At 41.1% G+C, this 16407-nt stretch overlaps 1 protein-coding gene across 4 annotated transcripts in view; it reads left to right on the forward strand.

The window, feature by feature from the left end:
• Positions 1–16407, forward strand: part of ATL3 (atlastin GTPase 3) — a 48943-nt gene that overhangs the window by 26182 nt on the left and 6354 nt on the right. For 2 of the 4 annotated variants that reach the window (XM_060606986.3, XM_060606985.3), the window contains exons 6-10: positions 4049–4105; positions 5586–5678; positions 6377–6515; positions 14802–14929; positions 15556–15612. In XM_060606986.3, coding sequence (XP_060462969.2) covers positions 4049–4105; positions 5586–5678; positions 6377–6515; positions 14802–14929; positions 15556–15612 — 474 coding nt within the window. Of the gene's footprint in view, positions 1–1548; positions 1799–4048; positions 4106–5585; positions 5679–6376; positions 6516–14801; positions 14930–15555; positions 15613–16407 lie in introns of those variants that run through there. The other 2 variants (XM_060606987.3, XM_078433593.2) reach the window with 2 other exon arrangements.

Here is a 16407-nt window from a genome sequence, read left to right on the forward strand (position 1 = left end):
TGGTGATTATTGATGGTGAACATGAATAATTCATGTACCCATTGGCTATCAATATATCGTCTTTGGGGAAAGGTCTGTATAGATTCTCTGCCCATTTTCTAATTGGATTATGGTTTTTGTGGGCATGTGTTGTTTGTGTTTTCTTTTTTTGTTATTTTGGCTGTTGAGTTATATAAATTCTTTTTTATTTAAAATTTTTAAAATTTATTTAATTTTTTAATTTTTAAGAAATGCTTATTTCTTTTTTGAAAAATTTAATGTTTATTTATTTTTGAGAGTGTATGCCTGTATGCTGGTGGGGGAAGGACAGAGAGAGAGGGAGACAGAGGCTCTGAGGTGGGCTCTGTGCTGACAGCAGAGAGCCCAATGCGGGGCTTGAACTCCCAAACCGTGAGATCATGACCTGAGCCAAAGTTGGATGCATAACTGACTGAGCCACCCAGGCACCCCTTAAATGTTTATTTTTATGTATTTTGAGAGAATGAGTGTGTGGGAGGGAGGGGCAGAGAGAGAGAGAGAGAGAGAGAGAGAGAAGGAGGGGAGGGAAGGGGAGAGAGAGTCCCAAGCTGTTAAAAAACCCATGAATCATGAGTTCGTGACCTGAGCCTAAATTGAGAGTCAGATACTGACTAAGCCACCTGGGTGCCCTGAATTCTTTATATACTTTGGCTATTAACCTTTCATCTGATATATGATTTTAAATTATTTTCTCTCACTTGGTAGGTTGCTTTTTCATTTTGTTAGTATTTTTCTAATTCCTGTGCAGCTTTTTAGTTTGGTGTGGTCCCACTTGTTTATTTTGGCTTTTGCTGCCTTTGCTTTTGTTGCCAAATCCAAAAAATTGTCGAGACTGATGTCAAGGAGCTTACCACCTGTGTTTTCTTCAAAGAGTGTTAGGGTTTCAAGTTTTAAGTCTTTGATCCATTTGGAGTTAATTTTTGTGTCTGGTGTTAGATAGTGGTCCAGTTTCATTCTTTTGCACGTGGCTGTTTGGTTTTTCCACCACCGTTTGTTGAAGAGACTGTCTTTTCCTCATTGTATATTCTTGGCTGCTTTGTCATAAAGTTAATTGATCGTCTATATGTGGTTTTATTTCTAGAAGAACAGAGAGCTGTTCTGTTCTATTGATCTGCATGTCTGGTTTTATACCAATACCATACAATTTTGATTACAAAACAGTAATATAGCTTGAAATCAGGGCCTGGGATTTTTTTTTCAATTCCTTTTGCAGTTGAATCCTATTTAACCTTTTATTTGTTTATTCTCTCCTTTGTTGTTGTTGTTGTTTATTCTCTCCTTAATTCTAGACATTCTCCACTAGCTTTTCTGAGAGAGGTTAGAATGGATGTATAGCAGATCACTTTTTTGAGTTCTTGTAAGTCCGAAAATACTTTAATTTTATCCTAGAATTAATGATAGGATAGAAATAATTTTCTTTTAGAATTGAGGGCATTGCTTCATTGCTTTCCAGCTTCCAGTGTTGCTGCTGAAGTCCCACACCATCTGATTCCTGATCCTTTGTATGTGACCTTTTTCTCTCTGAAGCTTTTAAGATCTTCTTATTGTTGGCATGAATTTTCATGGTAATGTACCTTAGTGTGGGCTTTTTCTTCATTCTTTGTAAACCCGCATCCTCAGAAAGATAAGATGTTGCAGCTCTTGCAACCAAGAAAAAACTGGATGCTGTTAAGAAGCAACATTCAGAAAACAAAAGCTCCTGGAAATGAAAGCTGTGGCAGCAAAAACGGAAACTTTTGTAGAGAAGGAGTTAGACGCCAAATTGGAGAAACTCTTGCTGGTAGGTTGAATGAAAGAACAGAGTAGAAATTAGACCAGAGGGAGGGAGTGAAGCAGAGAGAGAAGGGCAGGGGGGTGGGGAGGAGAGAGGAGGGAAAAGAGGGAAGAAGAGAGGAGAGGGAGAGGCGGAGAAGAAGGAGAACAGGAGGGCACAGCAAAAAAAGGAAACGTTGAGCATCAGTTCAGGAGAGGCCGCACCTGTTATTAATGATAGGTGTTTTAGTAAAAGAGAAAATGGAGGGAAAGAAATTATAAAAGGGATAATGTAAGATGATGTTCTAGAATGAAGGACATGAGTTTTTGTCTTTCTTCTGGAAGCTTGTCTCAGAGGTCTGGTGTCCTTAGCCATGTGTATGTAAGATGAGTTATTAAAAATCTGACTGGGACCTTTGGCGAGAGGGCGAGCCTTGTGCACTGGTTTGGACAGTGAGGTGACTGAGCAAGATTACTTGGATATTTTATTGCAACCCCGAAATGTCTGTATTTGCAGACTGTTCTTGGGCTATGAGTTTCCCCAGAGAAGAGTTCTTTAAACCCCTGCCCGAGTGGGTAGAAGCTTACTGTGGCTCCAGCAGGGTGACAGGCTAAGGAGACTTCACTGTTCAGTATGTCGACCTTGACTGAAGTGCCTGTTTCCGGTAAAGTAGGGGACTTACTCCTCTTGGCTGAGTTCGGTATCAAAGTCTAAATTCTTTCTAGTGTATCCCCTCCAGATAGTACACTTCCCATCTTCTGTGGGCAGATAGAGGGTTTGGAGCGTGGGGAGGAAGCAGGATCTGCGAGGTTAGGTGCTCCAAAAGGTGCTCTCTCCAAAGACTTTCAACTGTTTCTTTAGTTGTTAGTCCCGTTCCCTCACCCCCCTCCTACATGGTGACTGGTGCTTCTCATTTCTGAGCCTTTCAGGGATTCTGCTGAGAGAATCTGCTTTCTTCTTGTTGGCGCCTGCCTGTCACAGACAACTTAAGGCAGAGAAAGCCAACACTTGAGACAGTTTTCATTTGTCTGTTTTCCTTCCAGAGTATTTTTGATAACTCTTTGCTGCCATATCAGTTCTCATCTTCTTTGTCCTGTGAATTTATAACTTCTAAACTTCATTTTGCTATACTGTTTTTTTCAAGTTTATTTATTTATTTTGAGAGAGAGAGAGAATGTGAGCAGGGGAGGGGCAGAGAGAGAGAGAGAGAGAGAGAGAGAGAGAGAGGGAATCCCAAGCAGGCTCCGTGCTGTTAGCGCAGAGCCTGACGCAGGGCTTGATCTCACAAACCGTGAGATCATGACCAGAGCTGAAGTCAAGAGGTGGAGGCTTAACCGACTGAGCCACTCAGGTGCCCCCATTTTGCTGTACTTTCAGTGCGAGGCTTCATAAGGACATAGGCATAAACGGACGTGTAAACCCTGACCGTAGAGAATTTGTTCATTTGGTCATTTGCATGGCACGTATGCTCCTGGCCCCATATTCCTCCCGCTGCCTGAGAGACAGTGCACAGAACAGGCAAACATTCCTGCCCTCCTGGAGTGTATCTGCTGGTAGTGAAGGCAGGCACTATCAAAGTAAGTAAAGGTGTGGGGTGTAGCCTAGTGAGATGGGTTAAGGAAAAATATTTGAAAGACACGGGGTAGGAAGAATTGTGGGGAGACTTGTAATCCTCTCAGGTAGGTGGTCCGGAAGTCCTCTTTGAGAAGGAGCCATTTGGACTGTAAAAAGTGAGGGAACTGATTGTGCAGTCATTTGGGGGGAGAACATTGTAGGCAGAAGGAGTCAGAACAAAGTCCCTGAGGCAAGCACTGTGCCCAGCGTGCTGGAGGAAGAGCAAGGAGGGCCAGTGTAGCCAGATCTCACCGTAAGGGGCTGCCTTTTATACGATTAGGTTGGAGGGTTTTAAGCAGAGGCATCATGTGATCTAACTAACTTCTCAAAGCGCAGCCACCCAGGCTGCTGTATTGAGAATAGTCTGGGGGGCGGAGCAAGGGTGAGGCAGGGAGGCCAGTTAGGAAGCTGTGTAATATTCCAAGCCACATAGAAGCTGTGAGTGGTTGGCTTCTGGGTTTGCTAATGAATTGGGATATGGGATGTGAGATAGGAATAACAGGTTATTGTAAGGTTCGTGGCTCTCTGAGTTTTTGAAGCCGTAGAACTGTGGTCTCATATGAGTAGTATCGAGTCTGTTAAATGAGTTCCTTGCTAAAGAATACCCATAGAAATACTTGAAATAATTTGGCCTAACAAGCCATTAACTTTTCTTTTTCAAAGCTCTTCACAGAATATGGTCGTCTGGCAATGGATGAAATTTTCCAAAAACCCTTCCAGGTAGAGTGTTAACTATAATGTAATTCATGTCTTTGTTTGAGTTCAGAGATCAGCCAGCTGCGGGACACAGGCCAGATCAGGCTAGCGGCCTGTTTTTGTAAGACCTGTGAGTTAGGAGTGGTTTTTATATTCTTCAATGATTGAAGTCAAAAGAGGAATAATATTTCATGACATGTGTAAATTAGCTGTGGACACTGGCATTTAAATTTTACATAAAGTTTTATTGGAACACAGCTACGCTTATTTGTCCACAGCCTCTTCTTCTTAAATACTTAAATACACTTACTCTTAGGTCCTTTACAAAAGTTTTCTGGCCCCTGCTTTAGTTAATTGTTTCATGAGGGTGAGAATGCATAGTAGCCTCAGTGAGATTAGAGGAGCTTTAAGTATTACTTAATTAAAAAAATTTTTTTTTTAGTGTTTGTTTATTTTTGAGAGAGAGAGAGAGGCAGACTGTAAGCGGGGGAGGGACAGACAGAGAGGAAGAGACAGAATCCGAAGCAGGCCCCAGGCTCCGAGCTGTCAGCACAGAGCCCGATGCAGGGCTTGAACACACGAACCATGAGATCATGACTTGAACCGAAGTCTGACGCTTAACCAATTGAGCCACCCAGGCGCTCCTTTTGTGTTAAAAAAAAAAAAAAAAAAAAAAAATTTTTTTTGATGTTTAGTTTTCCTTTGTAACATTTAAAGTAGATCTGATTTTATGATTAGCTGCTGCCATGTTGTTTTCTTGTCCTTTACTCCGTTCTTTATACTTGTCTTTATAGCACAGCCCCAGATTTGACATCTTCTCGTCAATTTCTTCCTTCTGCTCTTATGAACCCATGGGAACAAAAACAGCAGATAGGTTATAGTGACCTCACATTTGTTTTGTTTTGTTTAAAAAAGTTTTTTTTAAAATTTTTGTTTATTTTTGAGAGAGAGACAGACTGTGAGCAGGGGAGGAACAGAGAGAGGGAGACACAGAATCCGAAGCAGGCTCCTGGCCCTGAGCTGTCAGCACAGAGCCCGACATGGGGCTCGAACCCACGAACCGCAAGATCATGACCTGAGCTGAAGTCAGACACTCAACCGACTGAGCCACCCAGGAGTCCCTGTTTTGTTTTTTTAATATGTTTTTTAAAATGTTTATTTATTTTGAGAAAGAGAGAGAGAATCCCAAGCAGGCTTCACACTGTCAGCACAGAGCTGACATGGGGCTCCGTTTCACGAACCATGAGATCATGACCTGAGCTGAAGTCAAGAGTCGGATGCCCAACCGCCTGAGCCACCCAGGCGCCCCTAGTGACCTCACATTTGGCTGATACTTGTCCTTCTAGTGTTTATAATGTTCCAAAGACTTTACGGAAGAAATATATCCTTCACATTTTGTTGCTCCCTTGGAAGAAGCTGGCATTATGCAAAGAAGTATTTCAGTTGTTATTTTGAAAATGCATTTATGCAGCCTTGTGACATGCTCTGCTCTTTTCCTGAATAGACACTGATGTTTTTGGTTCGAGACTGGAGTTTCCCCTATGAATACAGCTACGGACTACAGGGAGGAATGTCCTTTTTGGATAAGCGCCTGCAGGTAAATAGAAATGCAATCTTCTGAGGAGTTACCTACATGTCTTGATAACGTTCTCATTTGCCTTTAGCTATTGTATTTAAAGCAGATTATAGAAAATTTAAGTGTTAAATACAGATATCGGCACACTAATAGTGCTTGTGTAAGAGCACAGAGCCTGGGTATGTAATGCATAGAGACTGCAGAGAAGGACTCTCTCTGGAAAAGGCCCGAGCTTTGACTGTAATTTCCATTTCATGTTTTACACCAGGTTCTCCATGTGCCTTTAGAATGTCATATTCAGAACTTTTGTTCTGTTGTTCTTATTCACAGTTCTTGCTTGTTTTGGGGTGGATATAAACCGGCTTAGCCTGTTCTCCAAAATTAAAATACAGGAGTCCTCTGTCAATCGCTACTAGCTAGTTACATCCTCCTTCTGCCCACAAGCAAACCTTCCCTTGTTCTTCTCCAGTATTGTGCAATCCTCTTTTTTATAAAAGAAAGTCTTCAGTTCGTGTTCTTGAGTGGCTAAAGGAGCCAGGCCATGGTTAATCAAATGTATGCATTTATTGCTTCTAGCGTCCTGAGTTTCCTCACTGGACGAAACATAGGCTGCTCTGATGCATCAGAGTTGGGATATCTTCTCCCCTTTGTCCTGTACCATTGGTTCCCAGTGCAGAAACACAACTGGTCTTTTGTAAATTGTTGGTCTCCGTTGGCAGGTAAAAGAACATCAGCATGAAGAAATTCAGAATGTCCGAAATCACATTCACTCATGCTTCTCCAACGTCACTTGCTTTCTCCTGCCGCATCCAGGGCTCCAGGTGGCCACAAGCCCTGACTTTGATGGGAAATTGAAAGGTGTGTCACAAGTCATGTTATTCTAGACATGTGATTTGAGCTTTGGAATGAACCAGTGACCAGAGAATATCAGTTACGAGTCCAGAGAATGCTTAAGAGGAATAGTATGTTTTCTTAAAAAGAATGGTAGTTAGAGTCTCCTTTAGTTTTTACATCTGCCGTACTGTGACCATCAGAGTTTACCTTAATTTTTCCATCTGAAATGGTGGTGGTAATATTGATGTCTTTCTAAGAGATGTGTTGTAATTACTGGCTTACAAGAGATAGCAGTATTAAAATAAAAGACTAAACGTTGGTTAGCTAATACTTGTCAAGTAAAATTAAGTTGCCAAAGGATGGTAACATGATGCATGGCTTGGCTGTTTGTTTTCATCTTCTTTGTGATTATGGCAAAACCTGACGCCGGGTCACGTGCGATTATCAGGAGGTGTTGCCTAGATGGCAGCTTGGAGAAATCAGAGTCGGGACTCTTGGATTCCATTATTTTATTTTTGTTCCTTATTCATTAAGACGTTGACTCATTTAATGGCTAGCCCTCCGTTGACACAGGTGTAAAACTAGCACTTTTGTTTATAAACGTGTCTGAGCTTCTCAGGTTCCCGGTAAAGTTGGAATGGAAATAGCTGCCATTTTTAGAGGCTCAGCCACGTTCCCCGCCATCAGTCTGTCTGGGCTGCTGTCGCAAAATGCCGTATACTGAACGGCTGTAAACAACAGAAATTTGTTTCTCGTAGCTCTGGAGGGTGGAAGTCCAAGGTCAGAGTGCCAGCACAGTCGGGTGAGGGCTGTCTTCCTGCTCTCAGGCCTCTGGTTCCCTCATGTGGTGGGAGGACTAGCCAGCTCTGCGAGGTCTCTTGTGTAAGCACACTAGTCCCGTTCACAAGGGCTCCTCCACCCTGGTGACCTGACCGCCTCCCAAAGGCCCCACCCGCTAATACCACCGTCTTTAGAGGTTAGGATTTAAACATACCAGATTTGAGAGGGACACAGACGTTCAGACCATACAACCAGCGCTGTGGTAGTTCACTTTCACGCTTACTGTTCCCGGTGGTTCCATATGCAGATATTCTCTCCTGTGTCTCACAGATGAAGAAACTGGCTTAGGAAAGTTAAGTAACTTGCTCAAAGTACTCAGCTGATAAGTGATGGGGTAGGGATTCACATCTAGAATCTTTTTGCCCCAGAGTCATATTGTGCTAAAATAGAAGTTTTTCTGTTATTTTGGGGGAAATTATTAATTTTTATTAAAAAATTTTTTTCTATATGTTTTTGAAAGAGGCACAGAGTGTGAGCCGGGGAGGGGCAGAGAGAGAGGGAGGCACAGAAGCCAAAGCAGGCTCCAGGCTCTGAGCTGTCGGCACAGAGCCCGATGTGGGGCTTAAACTCATGAACTGTGAGATCACGGCCTGAGCTGAAGTCGGACGCTTAACTGACTGAGCCACCCAGGTGCCCCTATTTTTTATTTTTAAATGTTTATGTATTTTGAGAGAGAGAGAGCGCAAGTCGGGGAGGGGCAGAGAGAGAGGGAGAGAGAGAATCAGTGTAAAGCCCTACACGGGGCTCCCATGTCATGAACCCTGAGATCATGGCCTGAGCCAAGATCAGAGAGTCAGATGCTTAATCAGCTGAGCCACCCAGGCGCCCTGAGGAAATAATTTAGAGGGTATATAATGTTTAGTTACCAGGAGAACTTTTGAAGTGGAAGTTTTTCATGGCCTCATATTAAACACAAAATGCATCATTTTCAATTTATTGGACTTATTTGATCCAAGAATGTTAATATACTTGTTCACCTTAAGATTTACATTCCAGCTGGTCTTACTACTGCTAAAGGAACTGAGTTTGAGAGGCTTTATCTTCTGTTTGTCCCTGTGTGCTATTTTTATGTGGTTGGCAGCTTTCCTGAGCAGGAGACTTCTGAGCCTATTAGATGGCAATTCAGAAATCCAAGTTTGGAGCTAGAACCTTTTACTTGAAAAGCAGTAACAGGTACTTTCTGAGTGGAGCGTGTAGAGAAAGTTGGGTGTGTAGGTGATGTGTTCCTTTTGGGTGATGATACTCTATTATTAGACATACTTTTACCAAACCTAAACTCTGGTTGGTCCTCACTGGGCGAGGAGGTGCCCAGGGGATTCCTAAATGAGGAATCTGAGGAGGGAGTGGGCTTGCCTCAGGGTGGTCCCAGGTTTTCGGGGATAAACATACAGAATGGCATTCCTCGGTATTTTCAAGTATTTTAACATTTTAAAACATTCTGTTTTAAAATTCATCACTTTCGTTATGTTATTCTAGGAAATAGGAAAAGTTTCTTTTAACTGTCTTGTAGCCCTGAGCTTTGAAATTTTGTATCGCTGTTGGGTTTGTGTATTGTATCTTTCCTAAGACTTCTGTAACAAAGTACCACAAACTGGTGGCTTAGGACAACAGAGATTTACTGCCCTAACAGTTCAGGAGACCAGAATTCCAAAATCATGGTGTCAGCATTGATTCCTTCTGGAAGCTCTGAGGGGGAATCTGTCCCGTGCTTCTCTCCTAGCTTCTGGGGTTTGCTGGCAAGCCTGGGTACCCTGTGGCTTGTGGCTGTGTCACTCCGGGCTCTGTCATCACATGGCTGCCTTCTGTGTATCTCTGTGTGTTCTCTCTTCTGATAAGAACACCACTGTTTGGATTTAGGTTCCACCCTAATCCAGTAGGATCTCATCTAGTTATGTATGTAATTTACAAACAAGGTCACATTCTGAGATTCCAGGAGGATATGCATTTTGGGGGGTTACTGTTCAACCCTGTATGTATTTAAAAATTATGAACAGCTTATCACTGAGTATTCAGTGTGCTAATTTTCATATATTTATAAAATAGGGAACAAATTCTATATAAGCAACTTTTAGCCTCATGATTATTATTTGGTTCCCTCATCCACCATTGATGTTCAAAACACATTTATAAGGTTAAAATCTTCCTCTCTTATGTGAAAAGGCAAGTCCCCAAAGAAGAAATGCAAATGGTCAGTATATACTCATAAAAATATGTGTAGCAGCAAAATAATTAACAAAGTGCAAATTTATTGGTACAGATTCAGTCTTTATGTGTCAGTATCAAAATTTTAAATGTTTATGTTCTTTGATCCAGAATTTCAAGCAGATAAAAATGTATGGACAAGGATATATATTACTGTAGCATAACAGGGAATAATTGGAAACAAATGGGTGTTTTTGAGGAGTTAGTGAAATTATGGTATATCTGCACTTTTAAAACTATTTTTTTAAATTTCTTTATTTTGAGAGATAGAGGGCGAGTAGGGGAGGGGCAGAGAGAGAGAGAGAGGGAGAGAGAGAATCCCAAACACTGGGCTGACAGTACAGAGCCTGATTCAGGGCTTGATCCCACGAACTGTGAGATCATGACCTGAGCCAAGATTGAGTGCTGGATGGACACTTAACTGACTGAGCCACCCAGGCGCCCTAGTACCTCTGCACTTTTAAAAGCTTATTTAAAAAAGTTATTAAAAGTCTTCCAAAAGGTTAAGGTAGATAGATGGATCTGTATGTATTTACATAGTTGTCTGTGACATATTATTAAATGTAAAAAGATTGCACAGTAGCATATGTTGTATGATCCTATTTATTCCAAAATATGTATTTATAATTATGTTTTTAAGAAAAGATCTGAAAAATAAAAAATTCCTTTTTTGCTTTACTTCAACAATATGTTTATAATCTACCCTTGTGTGTCTGTTTCAGGAACTATAGTCATTAGGATTGTTCCTAAAGAATTCTTATTAGCTCTGCAAAGGTCTGTGTACTTCGTAGCTTTGGAGACAGATATTTTGTAATTTTAGGAAATCTAAACGGTGTTTAAAAGAAGGGTTTTGAGTGAAGCATAAATTGGATGCTAAATTGCAAATGGTGACTTGGAGTATTTGGCAGGTGCTTGACTGAGAACCACATACACTTTATTGGGGGACCTGTAAATAGAGCTGATGTACTTTTCAGAGTTAAAGAAAATGCCTAGATGCTGTATTTTCTCAAGTATATCCTTGTACAGTGACTTGGTTGAGATCCTGCTGCCCTATTCCATATAACCTGAGAAAGACATTAGCTTGAGAGCAGTTAGGCCTAATCCATAGGAGGATCTTTTTTTTTTTTTTTTAATTTTTGTTTAATGTTTATTTTTTATTTGAGAGAGAGAGAGAGAGAGACAGTGTGAGCAGGGGAGGGGCAGAGAGAGGGAGACAGAAACTGAAGCAGGCTCCAGGCTCTGAGCTGTCAGCACAGAGCCTGACATGAGACTCGAACTCACAGACCATTATGACCTGAGCCAAAGTCGGTTGCTTAACCTAAGACTGAGCCACTCAGGCGCCCCTGTTTTATTTATTTTTAAAGAATGACCATTTATTCAGAGGTGAACACTTGCCAAACACAATCTTAGTTTTGGTGTAATTACTGCTTAACTGCTGCTGCTTCCTGTTGGCTAGATTAGCTCACTTTTAAGACCCCTTTCATCAGACACAGATGACTGTGTCATCACCATAAAGAAAACTGTGATCTTTGTATTTTCTAGAGCAGAGAGACTTAATGCAGTAACCACTGAGTTTTGTTTTGTTTTGTTTTGTTTTTGTTTTTTAAGTTTATCTTAGAGAGCATGAGCAGGTTACAGGGGCAGAGGGAGAGAGAGAGAAAGAGAGAGAATCTTAAGCAGGCTCCATGCTCTGCATGGAGCCCAACTCAGGGCTTGATCCTGTGACTCTGGGATCATGACCCGAGCCGAAATCGAGGACTGAGCCACCAAGGTGCCCCACCACTGAGTTGTTTAGCTAGAAATTAACCTGAAGAGTTTGTAGGGCACTGTCTTTTTTTGACAGCACGGGATTTTGAGATTATCAGGAGACCATTCTTGTCTATTCTGAGTCTAAAACTAGTATTTTGGTACAGCCTTCAGAGAAGCATTAAGGCTTAAGGGTCTTTAAATCTGGGTAAAACTGGGTTTAGGAACAGTCTGTGGTGTCTAGATTTTGCCAGTTCCTTGAGTGAAATATTTTTGAAGCCCTTAGTCTTCCGATATGATAAAAGTTGAAGCCATAAAACAAAAAAAAAAAAGGTTTTTTTTGGAATACGTGATACATTCACATGTTTAAAATCTCAAAAAGGATTAAAAAGTATTCAGTGAAAAGTCTCTCTTCCATTTTTATAGGCTTCCAGAGTTTTCTTTAGAGTGTGCCAGCAGATATGAATATTGTATACACAGAATAGCATAGTATACGCACAATTTTAGGCATTTTTTGCTTCAAGTCATGAAGAATTTGTCCCGTTTTTTTCTCGAAATTTTGCAGTTTCATCTATCACATTATAACTTATGATCCAATTTAGATTCATCTTACTTCTGAATGGCGGCTCATTTGTTCCAAAAGTATTTATAGAATAGTCCAGCTTGCCCCACCAGTTGAAATGTCACCTTTATCATACATTAAGCCACAAATCAATATGTAATATGGGGATTGATCCCTTTTTAACGTTTGCATAGGCCATACTTTGGCGCCATCCTGAGGAGAATATAGAATTAAGAGTATTTGGGTGGGAGATCGGTACCAATTTACTTTTTGGTAGGACAGATTTATAAACCTAAACAATTTTTCGATGTCAAGAGATTTTATAATTGGTCAGTTATTTAAGATGGGATGTGAGTTGGTGGAGATGAGAAGTACCTATTACTATTTACAGAGAAATGCCATGTAGATTTCAATTTATGAAGCATAAATAAATTCTAGATAGATTACAAAGTTAAATTATAAAAATTAAAGCATGGGGAAAAATTTAATTTTATTAGACCTCTGGAATTGGGGAAGGACTCCTTAAAATTAGGAGGAATAAAAGAAATTGCCAAAGAAAAATGGTGTCGGTTTGAGTATGTTATAGTTTTATGCATGTTATAAAAAGACAAACAGGGATGCCTGGGTGGCTCAGTCAGGTAAGGCTCAGGTCGTGATCTCACGGTTCGTGAGTTCGAGCCCCGCGTCAGGCTCTGTGCTGATGGTATAGAGCCTGCTTGGGATTCTCTCTCTCTCGCTCTCTTTCTGCCCCTCCTCTGCTCTCTCTCTCTCTCTCTCTCTGTCTCTCGAAATAAATAAGTAAACTTAAAAAAAAAGGCAAACAAACTGGAGAATTTAGTACACATAAGGATAGCATATTTATTTAGTTTGTGAAGAATGACTGTATTCTAAGAAACAGGCCCCTAGTAGGGGAGAAGGAGATCAGCTGATGAATCAGTACAGAAGAAAGCTTGGCCCAACTACCAAAGAATGTAGCAGTATTACACACATAAAAGAATATGTGGAACTTGTATAGGTAAAGCTTAGTACATCATATAATGAACATCACAAACCTACTGCCCAACTTAATATCTAGAACCAGAATTGACAAGTTTTTTCTGTAATGGACCAGATAGTAAATATTGTAGGTTTTGTGGGGCATACAGTTATTCAGCTTTGTTGTTGTAGCAAGAAAGCAGCCATAGACAATGCATAAGTGAAGACACGGTTGTGTTGCAATAAAACTTTATTTACAATTACAGTTTGCAGGCCGTATTTGCCCCCGAGGGCTGTAGTTTGCCAATTCTTGTCTAGAACATTACCAGTACTGTTTTCTGCATTTGTGTGCTTCTTCCCTATCCCATCTCCCTGCCTCCCCACAGAATTAACCACTGTTCTAAATTTTGCTTATTCTACCCTTGAATTAAAAAAAAAACAACAACCATTGCTTGTGTTTGAATCAGTCTGTTGCCAAGTTTCTTTAATTTTGACTTATTAAAAACAGTATGCGTTGCATTTCATTGAGTGTTTTATTTCTGAGATTATCTGTATCATCGCATGTCGTTGTAGTTCATTCACTTTCCTTGTGCGTAATTGTGCCTTCTGTGAATATAACACAGTTTATTCTCAATAGAAATATAAGCTTTTCCAGTTACTTGTTATTATGAACAGTGCTGCCATGCACAATCTGGTATATATGGATAAATGAGAGTTTCCTGAGGGTACGTGCTTTGGAAGCAAGACTACTGGATGTTGGAATCTGTGTATTTTCCCCTCAACTGGATAATGCCAATTGTTTCCCCAAGTGTAGTTCAGTTTACGCTCCCTTCATCAGTGTATACAGAAGTTCCCGTTGATGCATATCCTTGGCAGTGCTTGGTATTTTCAGACTTCTAGTTTTTGCCAAAGTAGTGATAGAGAATAATATGTCGTTATGGTCTTAAATTGCATTTTTCTGATTGTTCATGGGGTTGAATATCTTTTCATGTATTTATTTACATTCATGTTTCCTTCATGGTTCCTTTCCTCTGCAGTTCCTACTTATGCGTGTTGTTCAGTTTTAGACGGGGCTTGTCTTTCTATGCAATGCATAGATCCTATATGTGTATTTTAAGATATGAAGCTTTGCTGGTTGGTTATGTGTTGCACATATATTCTCCCATCTGTGTCTTGTCTTTTTTTTTTTTTTTAATGGTGCCTTAGTTTTAATGTGGTTGAATTCATTCACTTTTGATTTTTTGAAGTACTTTTATTTTTATTTTTGAAGGTTTATTATGTATTTTTTTGCATTCTTTACTTTCTATAACTTATTTATTTTTTATAATTTACCTCCACGTTAGCACATGGTGCAACAGTGATTTCAGGAGTAGATACCCCTGACCCATTCAGCTCATCTCCTCTCCCACAACTCCTCCAGCAATTCTCTGTTTGTTTTCTGTATTTGAGTCTCTTATGTTTCGTCCCCCTCCCTGCTGTTATATTGTTTTTGCTTCTTGTGAAGTACTTTTAAAGTCGTGTTTTAGAAAATCCTTTGCTGGGTGCCTGGGTGGCTCAGGCAGCTAAGTGTCCGACTCCTGATTTTGGCTCAGGCCCATGAGGTTGAGCCCCCGTTTGGGCTCAGCGTGGAGTTTGGTGTCTGCCTGGGATTCTCTCTCTCCCTGTCTCTCTGCCCCTTCCCCGCTCATTCCTTCTCCCTCTTCCTCTGTCTGTCTCTCTCAAAATAAATACAAATACACTTAAAAAAAAAAAAACCCCGCAAACAATCCTGAGAAGGGAGGGAAGGGGACAGTGAGAGTACATGCAGACAGAGGTCCGACAGCAGCCTGGTCATAGGCAGAGAGTGTCAGACACAGTTGGGACCCCCTCCCTTCACTTTCAACTAGCGGATGTTAAAACAGACTATGAAGATCACATTTTATGCTCAGCTTGGTTGAGTAAGTCTGCTTCGCTTATTGTCTGCTTCTTCGTGGTCTCGTGAACAGATATTGCCAGTGAGTTCAAAGAGCAGTTGCAGACCCTGATTCCATTTGTGTTAAACCCGGCTAATTTAATGGAAAAGGAGATCAATGGCTCAAAAGTCACCTGTCGGGGGCTATTGGAGTATTTTAAGGTAAATATGGGTTTTAATTATCAAAATAATGTGATGTTTGGTGAAACTGATCTAGGCTGTAAACTAACTTTGAATTTCACTATTTTAAAGCTGAAGGGGGGCAAGTTTCACGGGGAGATGGTGAGAGGCATTTTCAGAGCCTTCGGGGTCCTTCCGGGAGCGGGCCACTGGGTGGCAGTATCGGTCTAGGAACCAAATGAATGTTCTTTGCACTTTCTTAGAGGAGTAATTACTGTGGCTAAAGGAAGATTGTTCCTCAAGGAAGATGGTGTGGACAGGAGGTGGTTAGGAAGTTGCTGTGAGTAGGAGGAGACGGCACCTAGATGTGACACGACTACCTCAAGGCGGATGGTCACTGTGCCCACAGGCAGTGGTGAGGCCAGTGTGCATGGGGAATCTGGTGGGAATCCTAGCCTTGGTAGGCTCGTGCTGCTTGAGAGCTACTTTCAGTTAACTCAAAATACGCTAACATGCACTCAAAGGTGTGTTGTGTTTTTGCTAATTCCTGGGTGTTGATCTAGGTCTTTAGGAAAATGCAGTTGTACGGTCACTTTTAAAAAGTTAAAATGTGACTGAAAGTGACAGAATGACATTTTTCATAGTTCTTTTTACGTTTATATCCTAAGGCATATATTAAAATTTACCAAGGAGAAGATCTGCCTCATCCCAAGTCCATGCTTCAGGTGAGCACTTCTTTGACCTCTTAAGTGATCCTGTTTGGTTACTGGTGGCCCATATATGAGAATGGGAGTGTGACTGCCTTCTGGGTTTTTTGTGCGTATTCCCGGTGGTACAGTTAAAGCAGAACGGATCTTCCCCGAGTCTTCCCGCCAGACATCCCGGGGAGAGCACGGTTTTTTTATTACGCCTGGTAGGCCGGGCCCACTCATCTTAGACAAATTACTTTCCTGTTATCTGTGGTCTACTAAATCCTGACATACTTCTTTAGTCAGGTTTTTTGTTTTCAGAGATTTTTATTTTCAATATTTTGGTATTTTCAAGATGTAATTTCACTAAAATATATAATTTCTGACTTTCAGGTGCATAACGTAAGGTAATTTACTGCCAAATGTTTCTTCTATTTTTGTTGTTGTTTAAAATTTTTATAATGTTTGTTTATTTTTGAGAGAGACACACAGAGTGTGATCAGAGGAGGGGCAGAGAGAGAGAGGGAGACACAGAATCCGAAGCGGGCTCCAGGCTCTGAGCTGTCAGCACAGAGCCCCACGTGGGGCTCAAACCCACGAATCGCGAGATCATGACCTGAACTGAAGTCAGACGCTTAACCGACGGAGCCACCCAGGCCCCCCTCCTCTTTTTTTTTTTTTTTTTTTTAATGTTTCTTTTTGAGAGTGAGAGAGAGCATGTGTGCATAAGGAGGGGTGGGGCGGGGAACGACAGAGAATCTGAAGAGGGCTCTGTGCTGACAGCAGAGTCTGACGCGGGGTTCGAACTCACAAATTGCGAGATCATCACCT

This window comes from Panthera onca, chromosome D1 (genome assembly GCF_046562875.1).
Source record: "Panthera onca isolate mPanOnc1 chromosome D1, mPanOnc1 haplotype 2, whole genome shotgun sequence".
NCBI lineage: Eukaryota > Metazoa > Chordata > Mammalia > Carnivora > Felidae > Panthera > Panthera onca.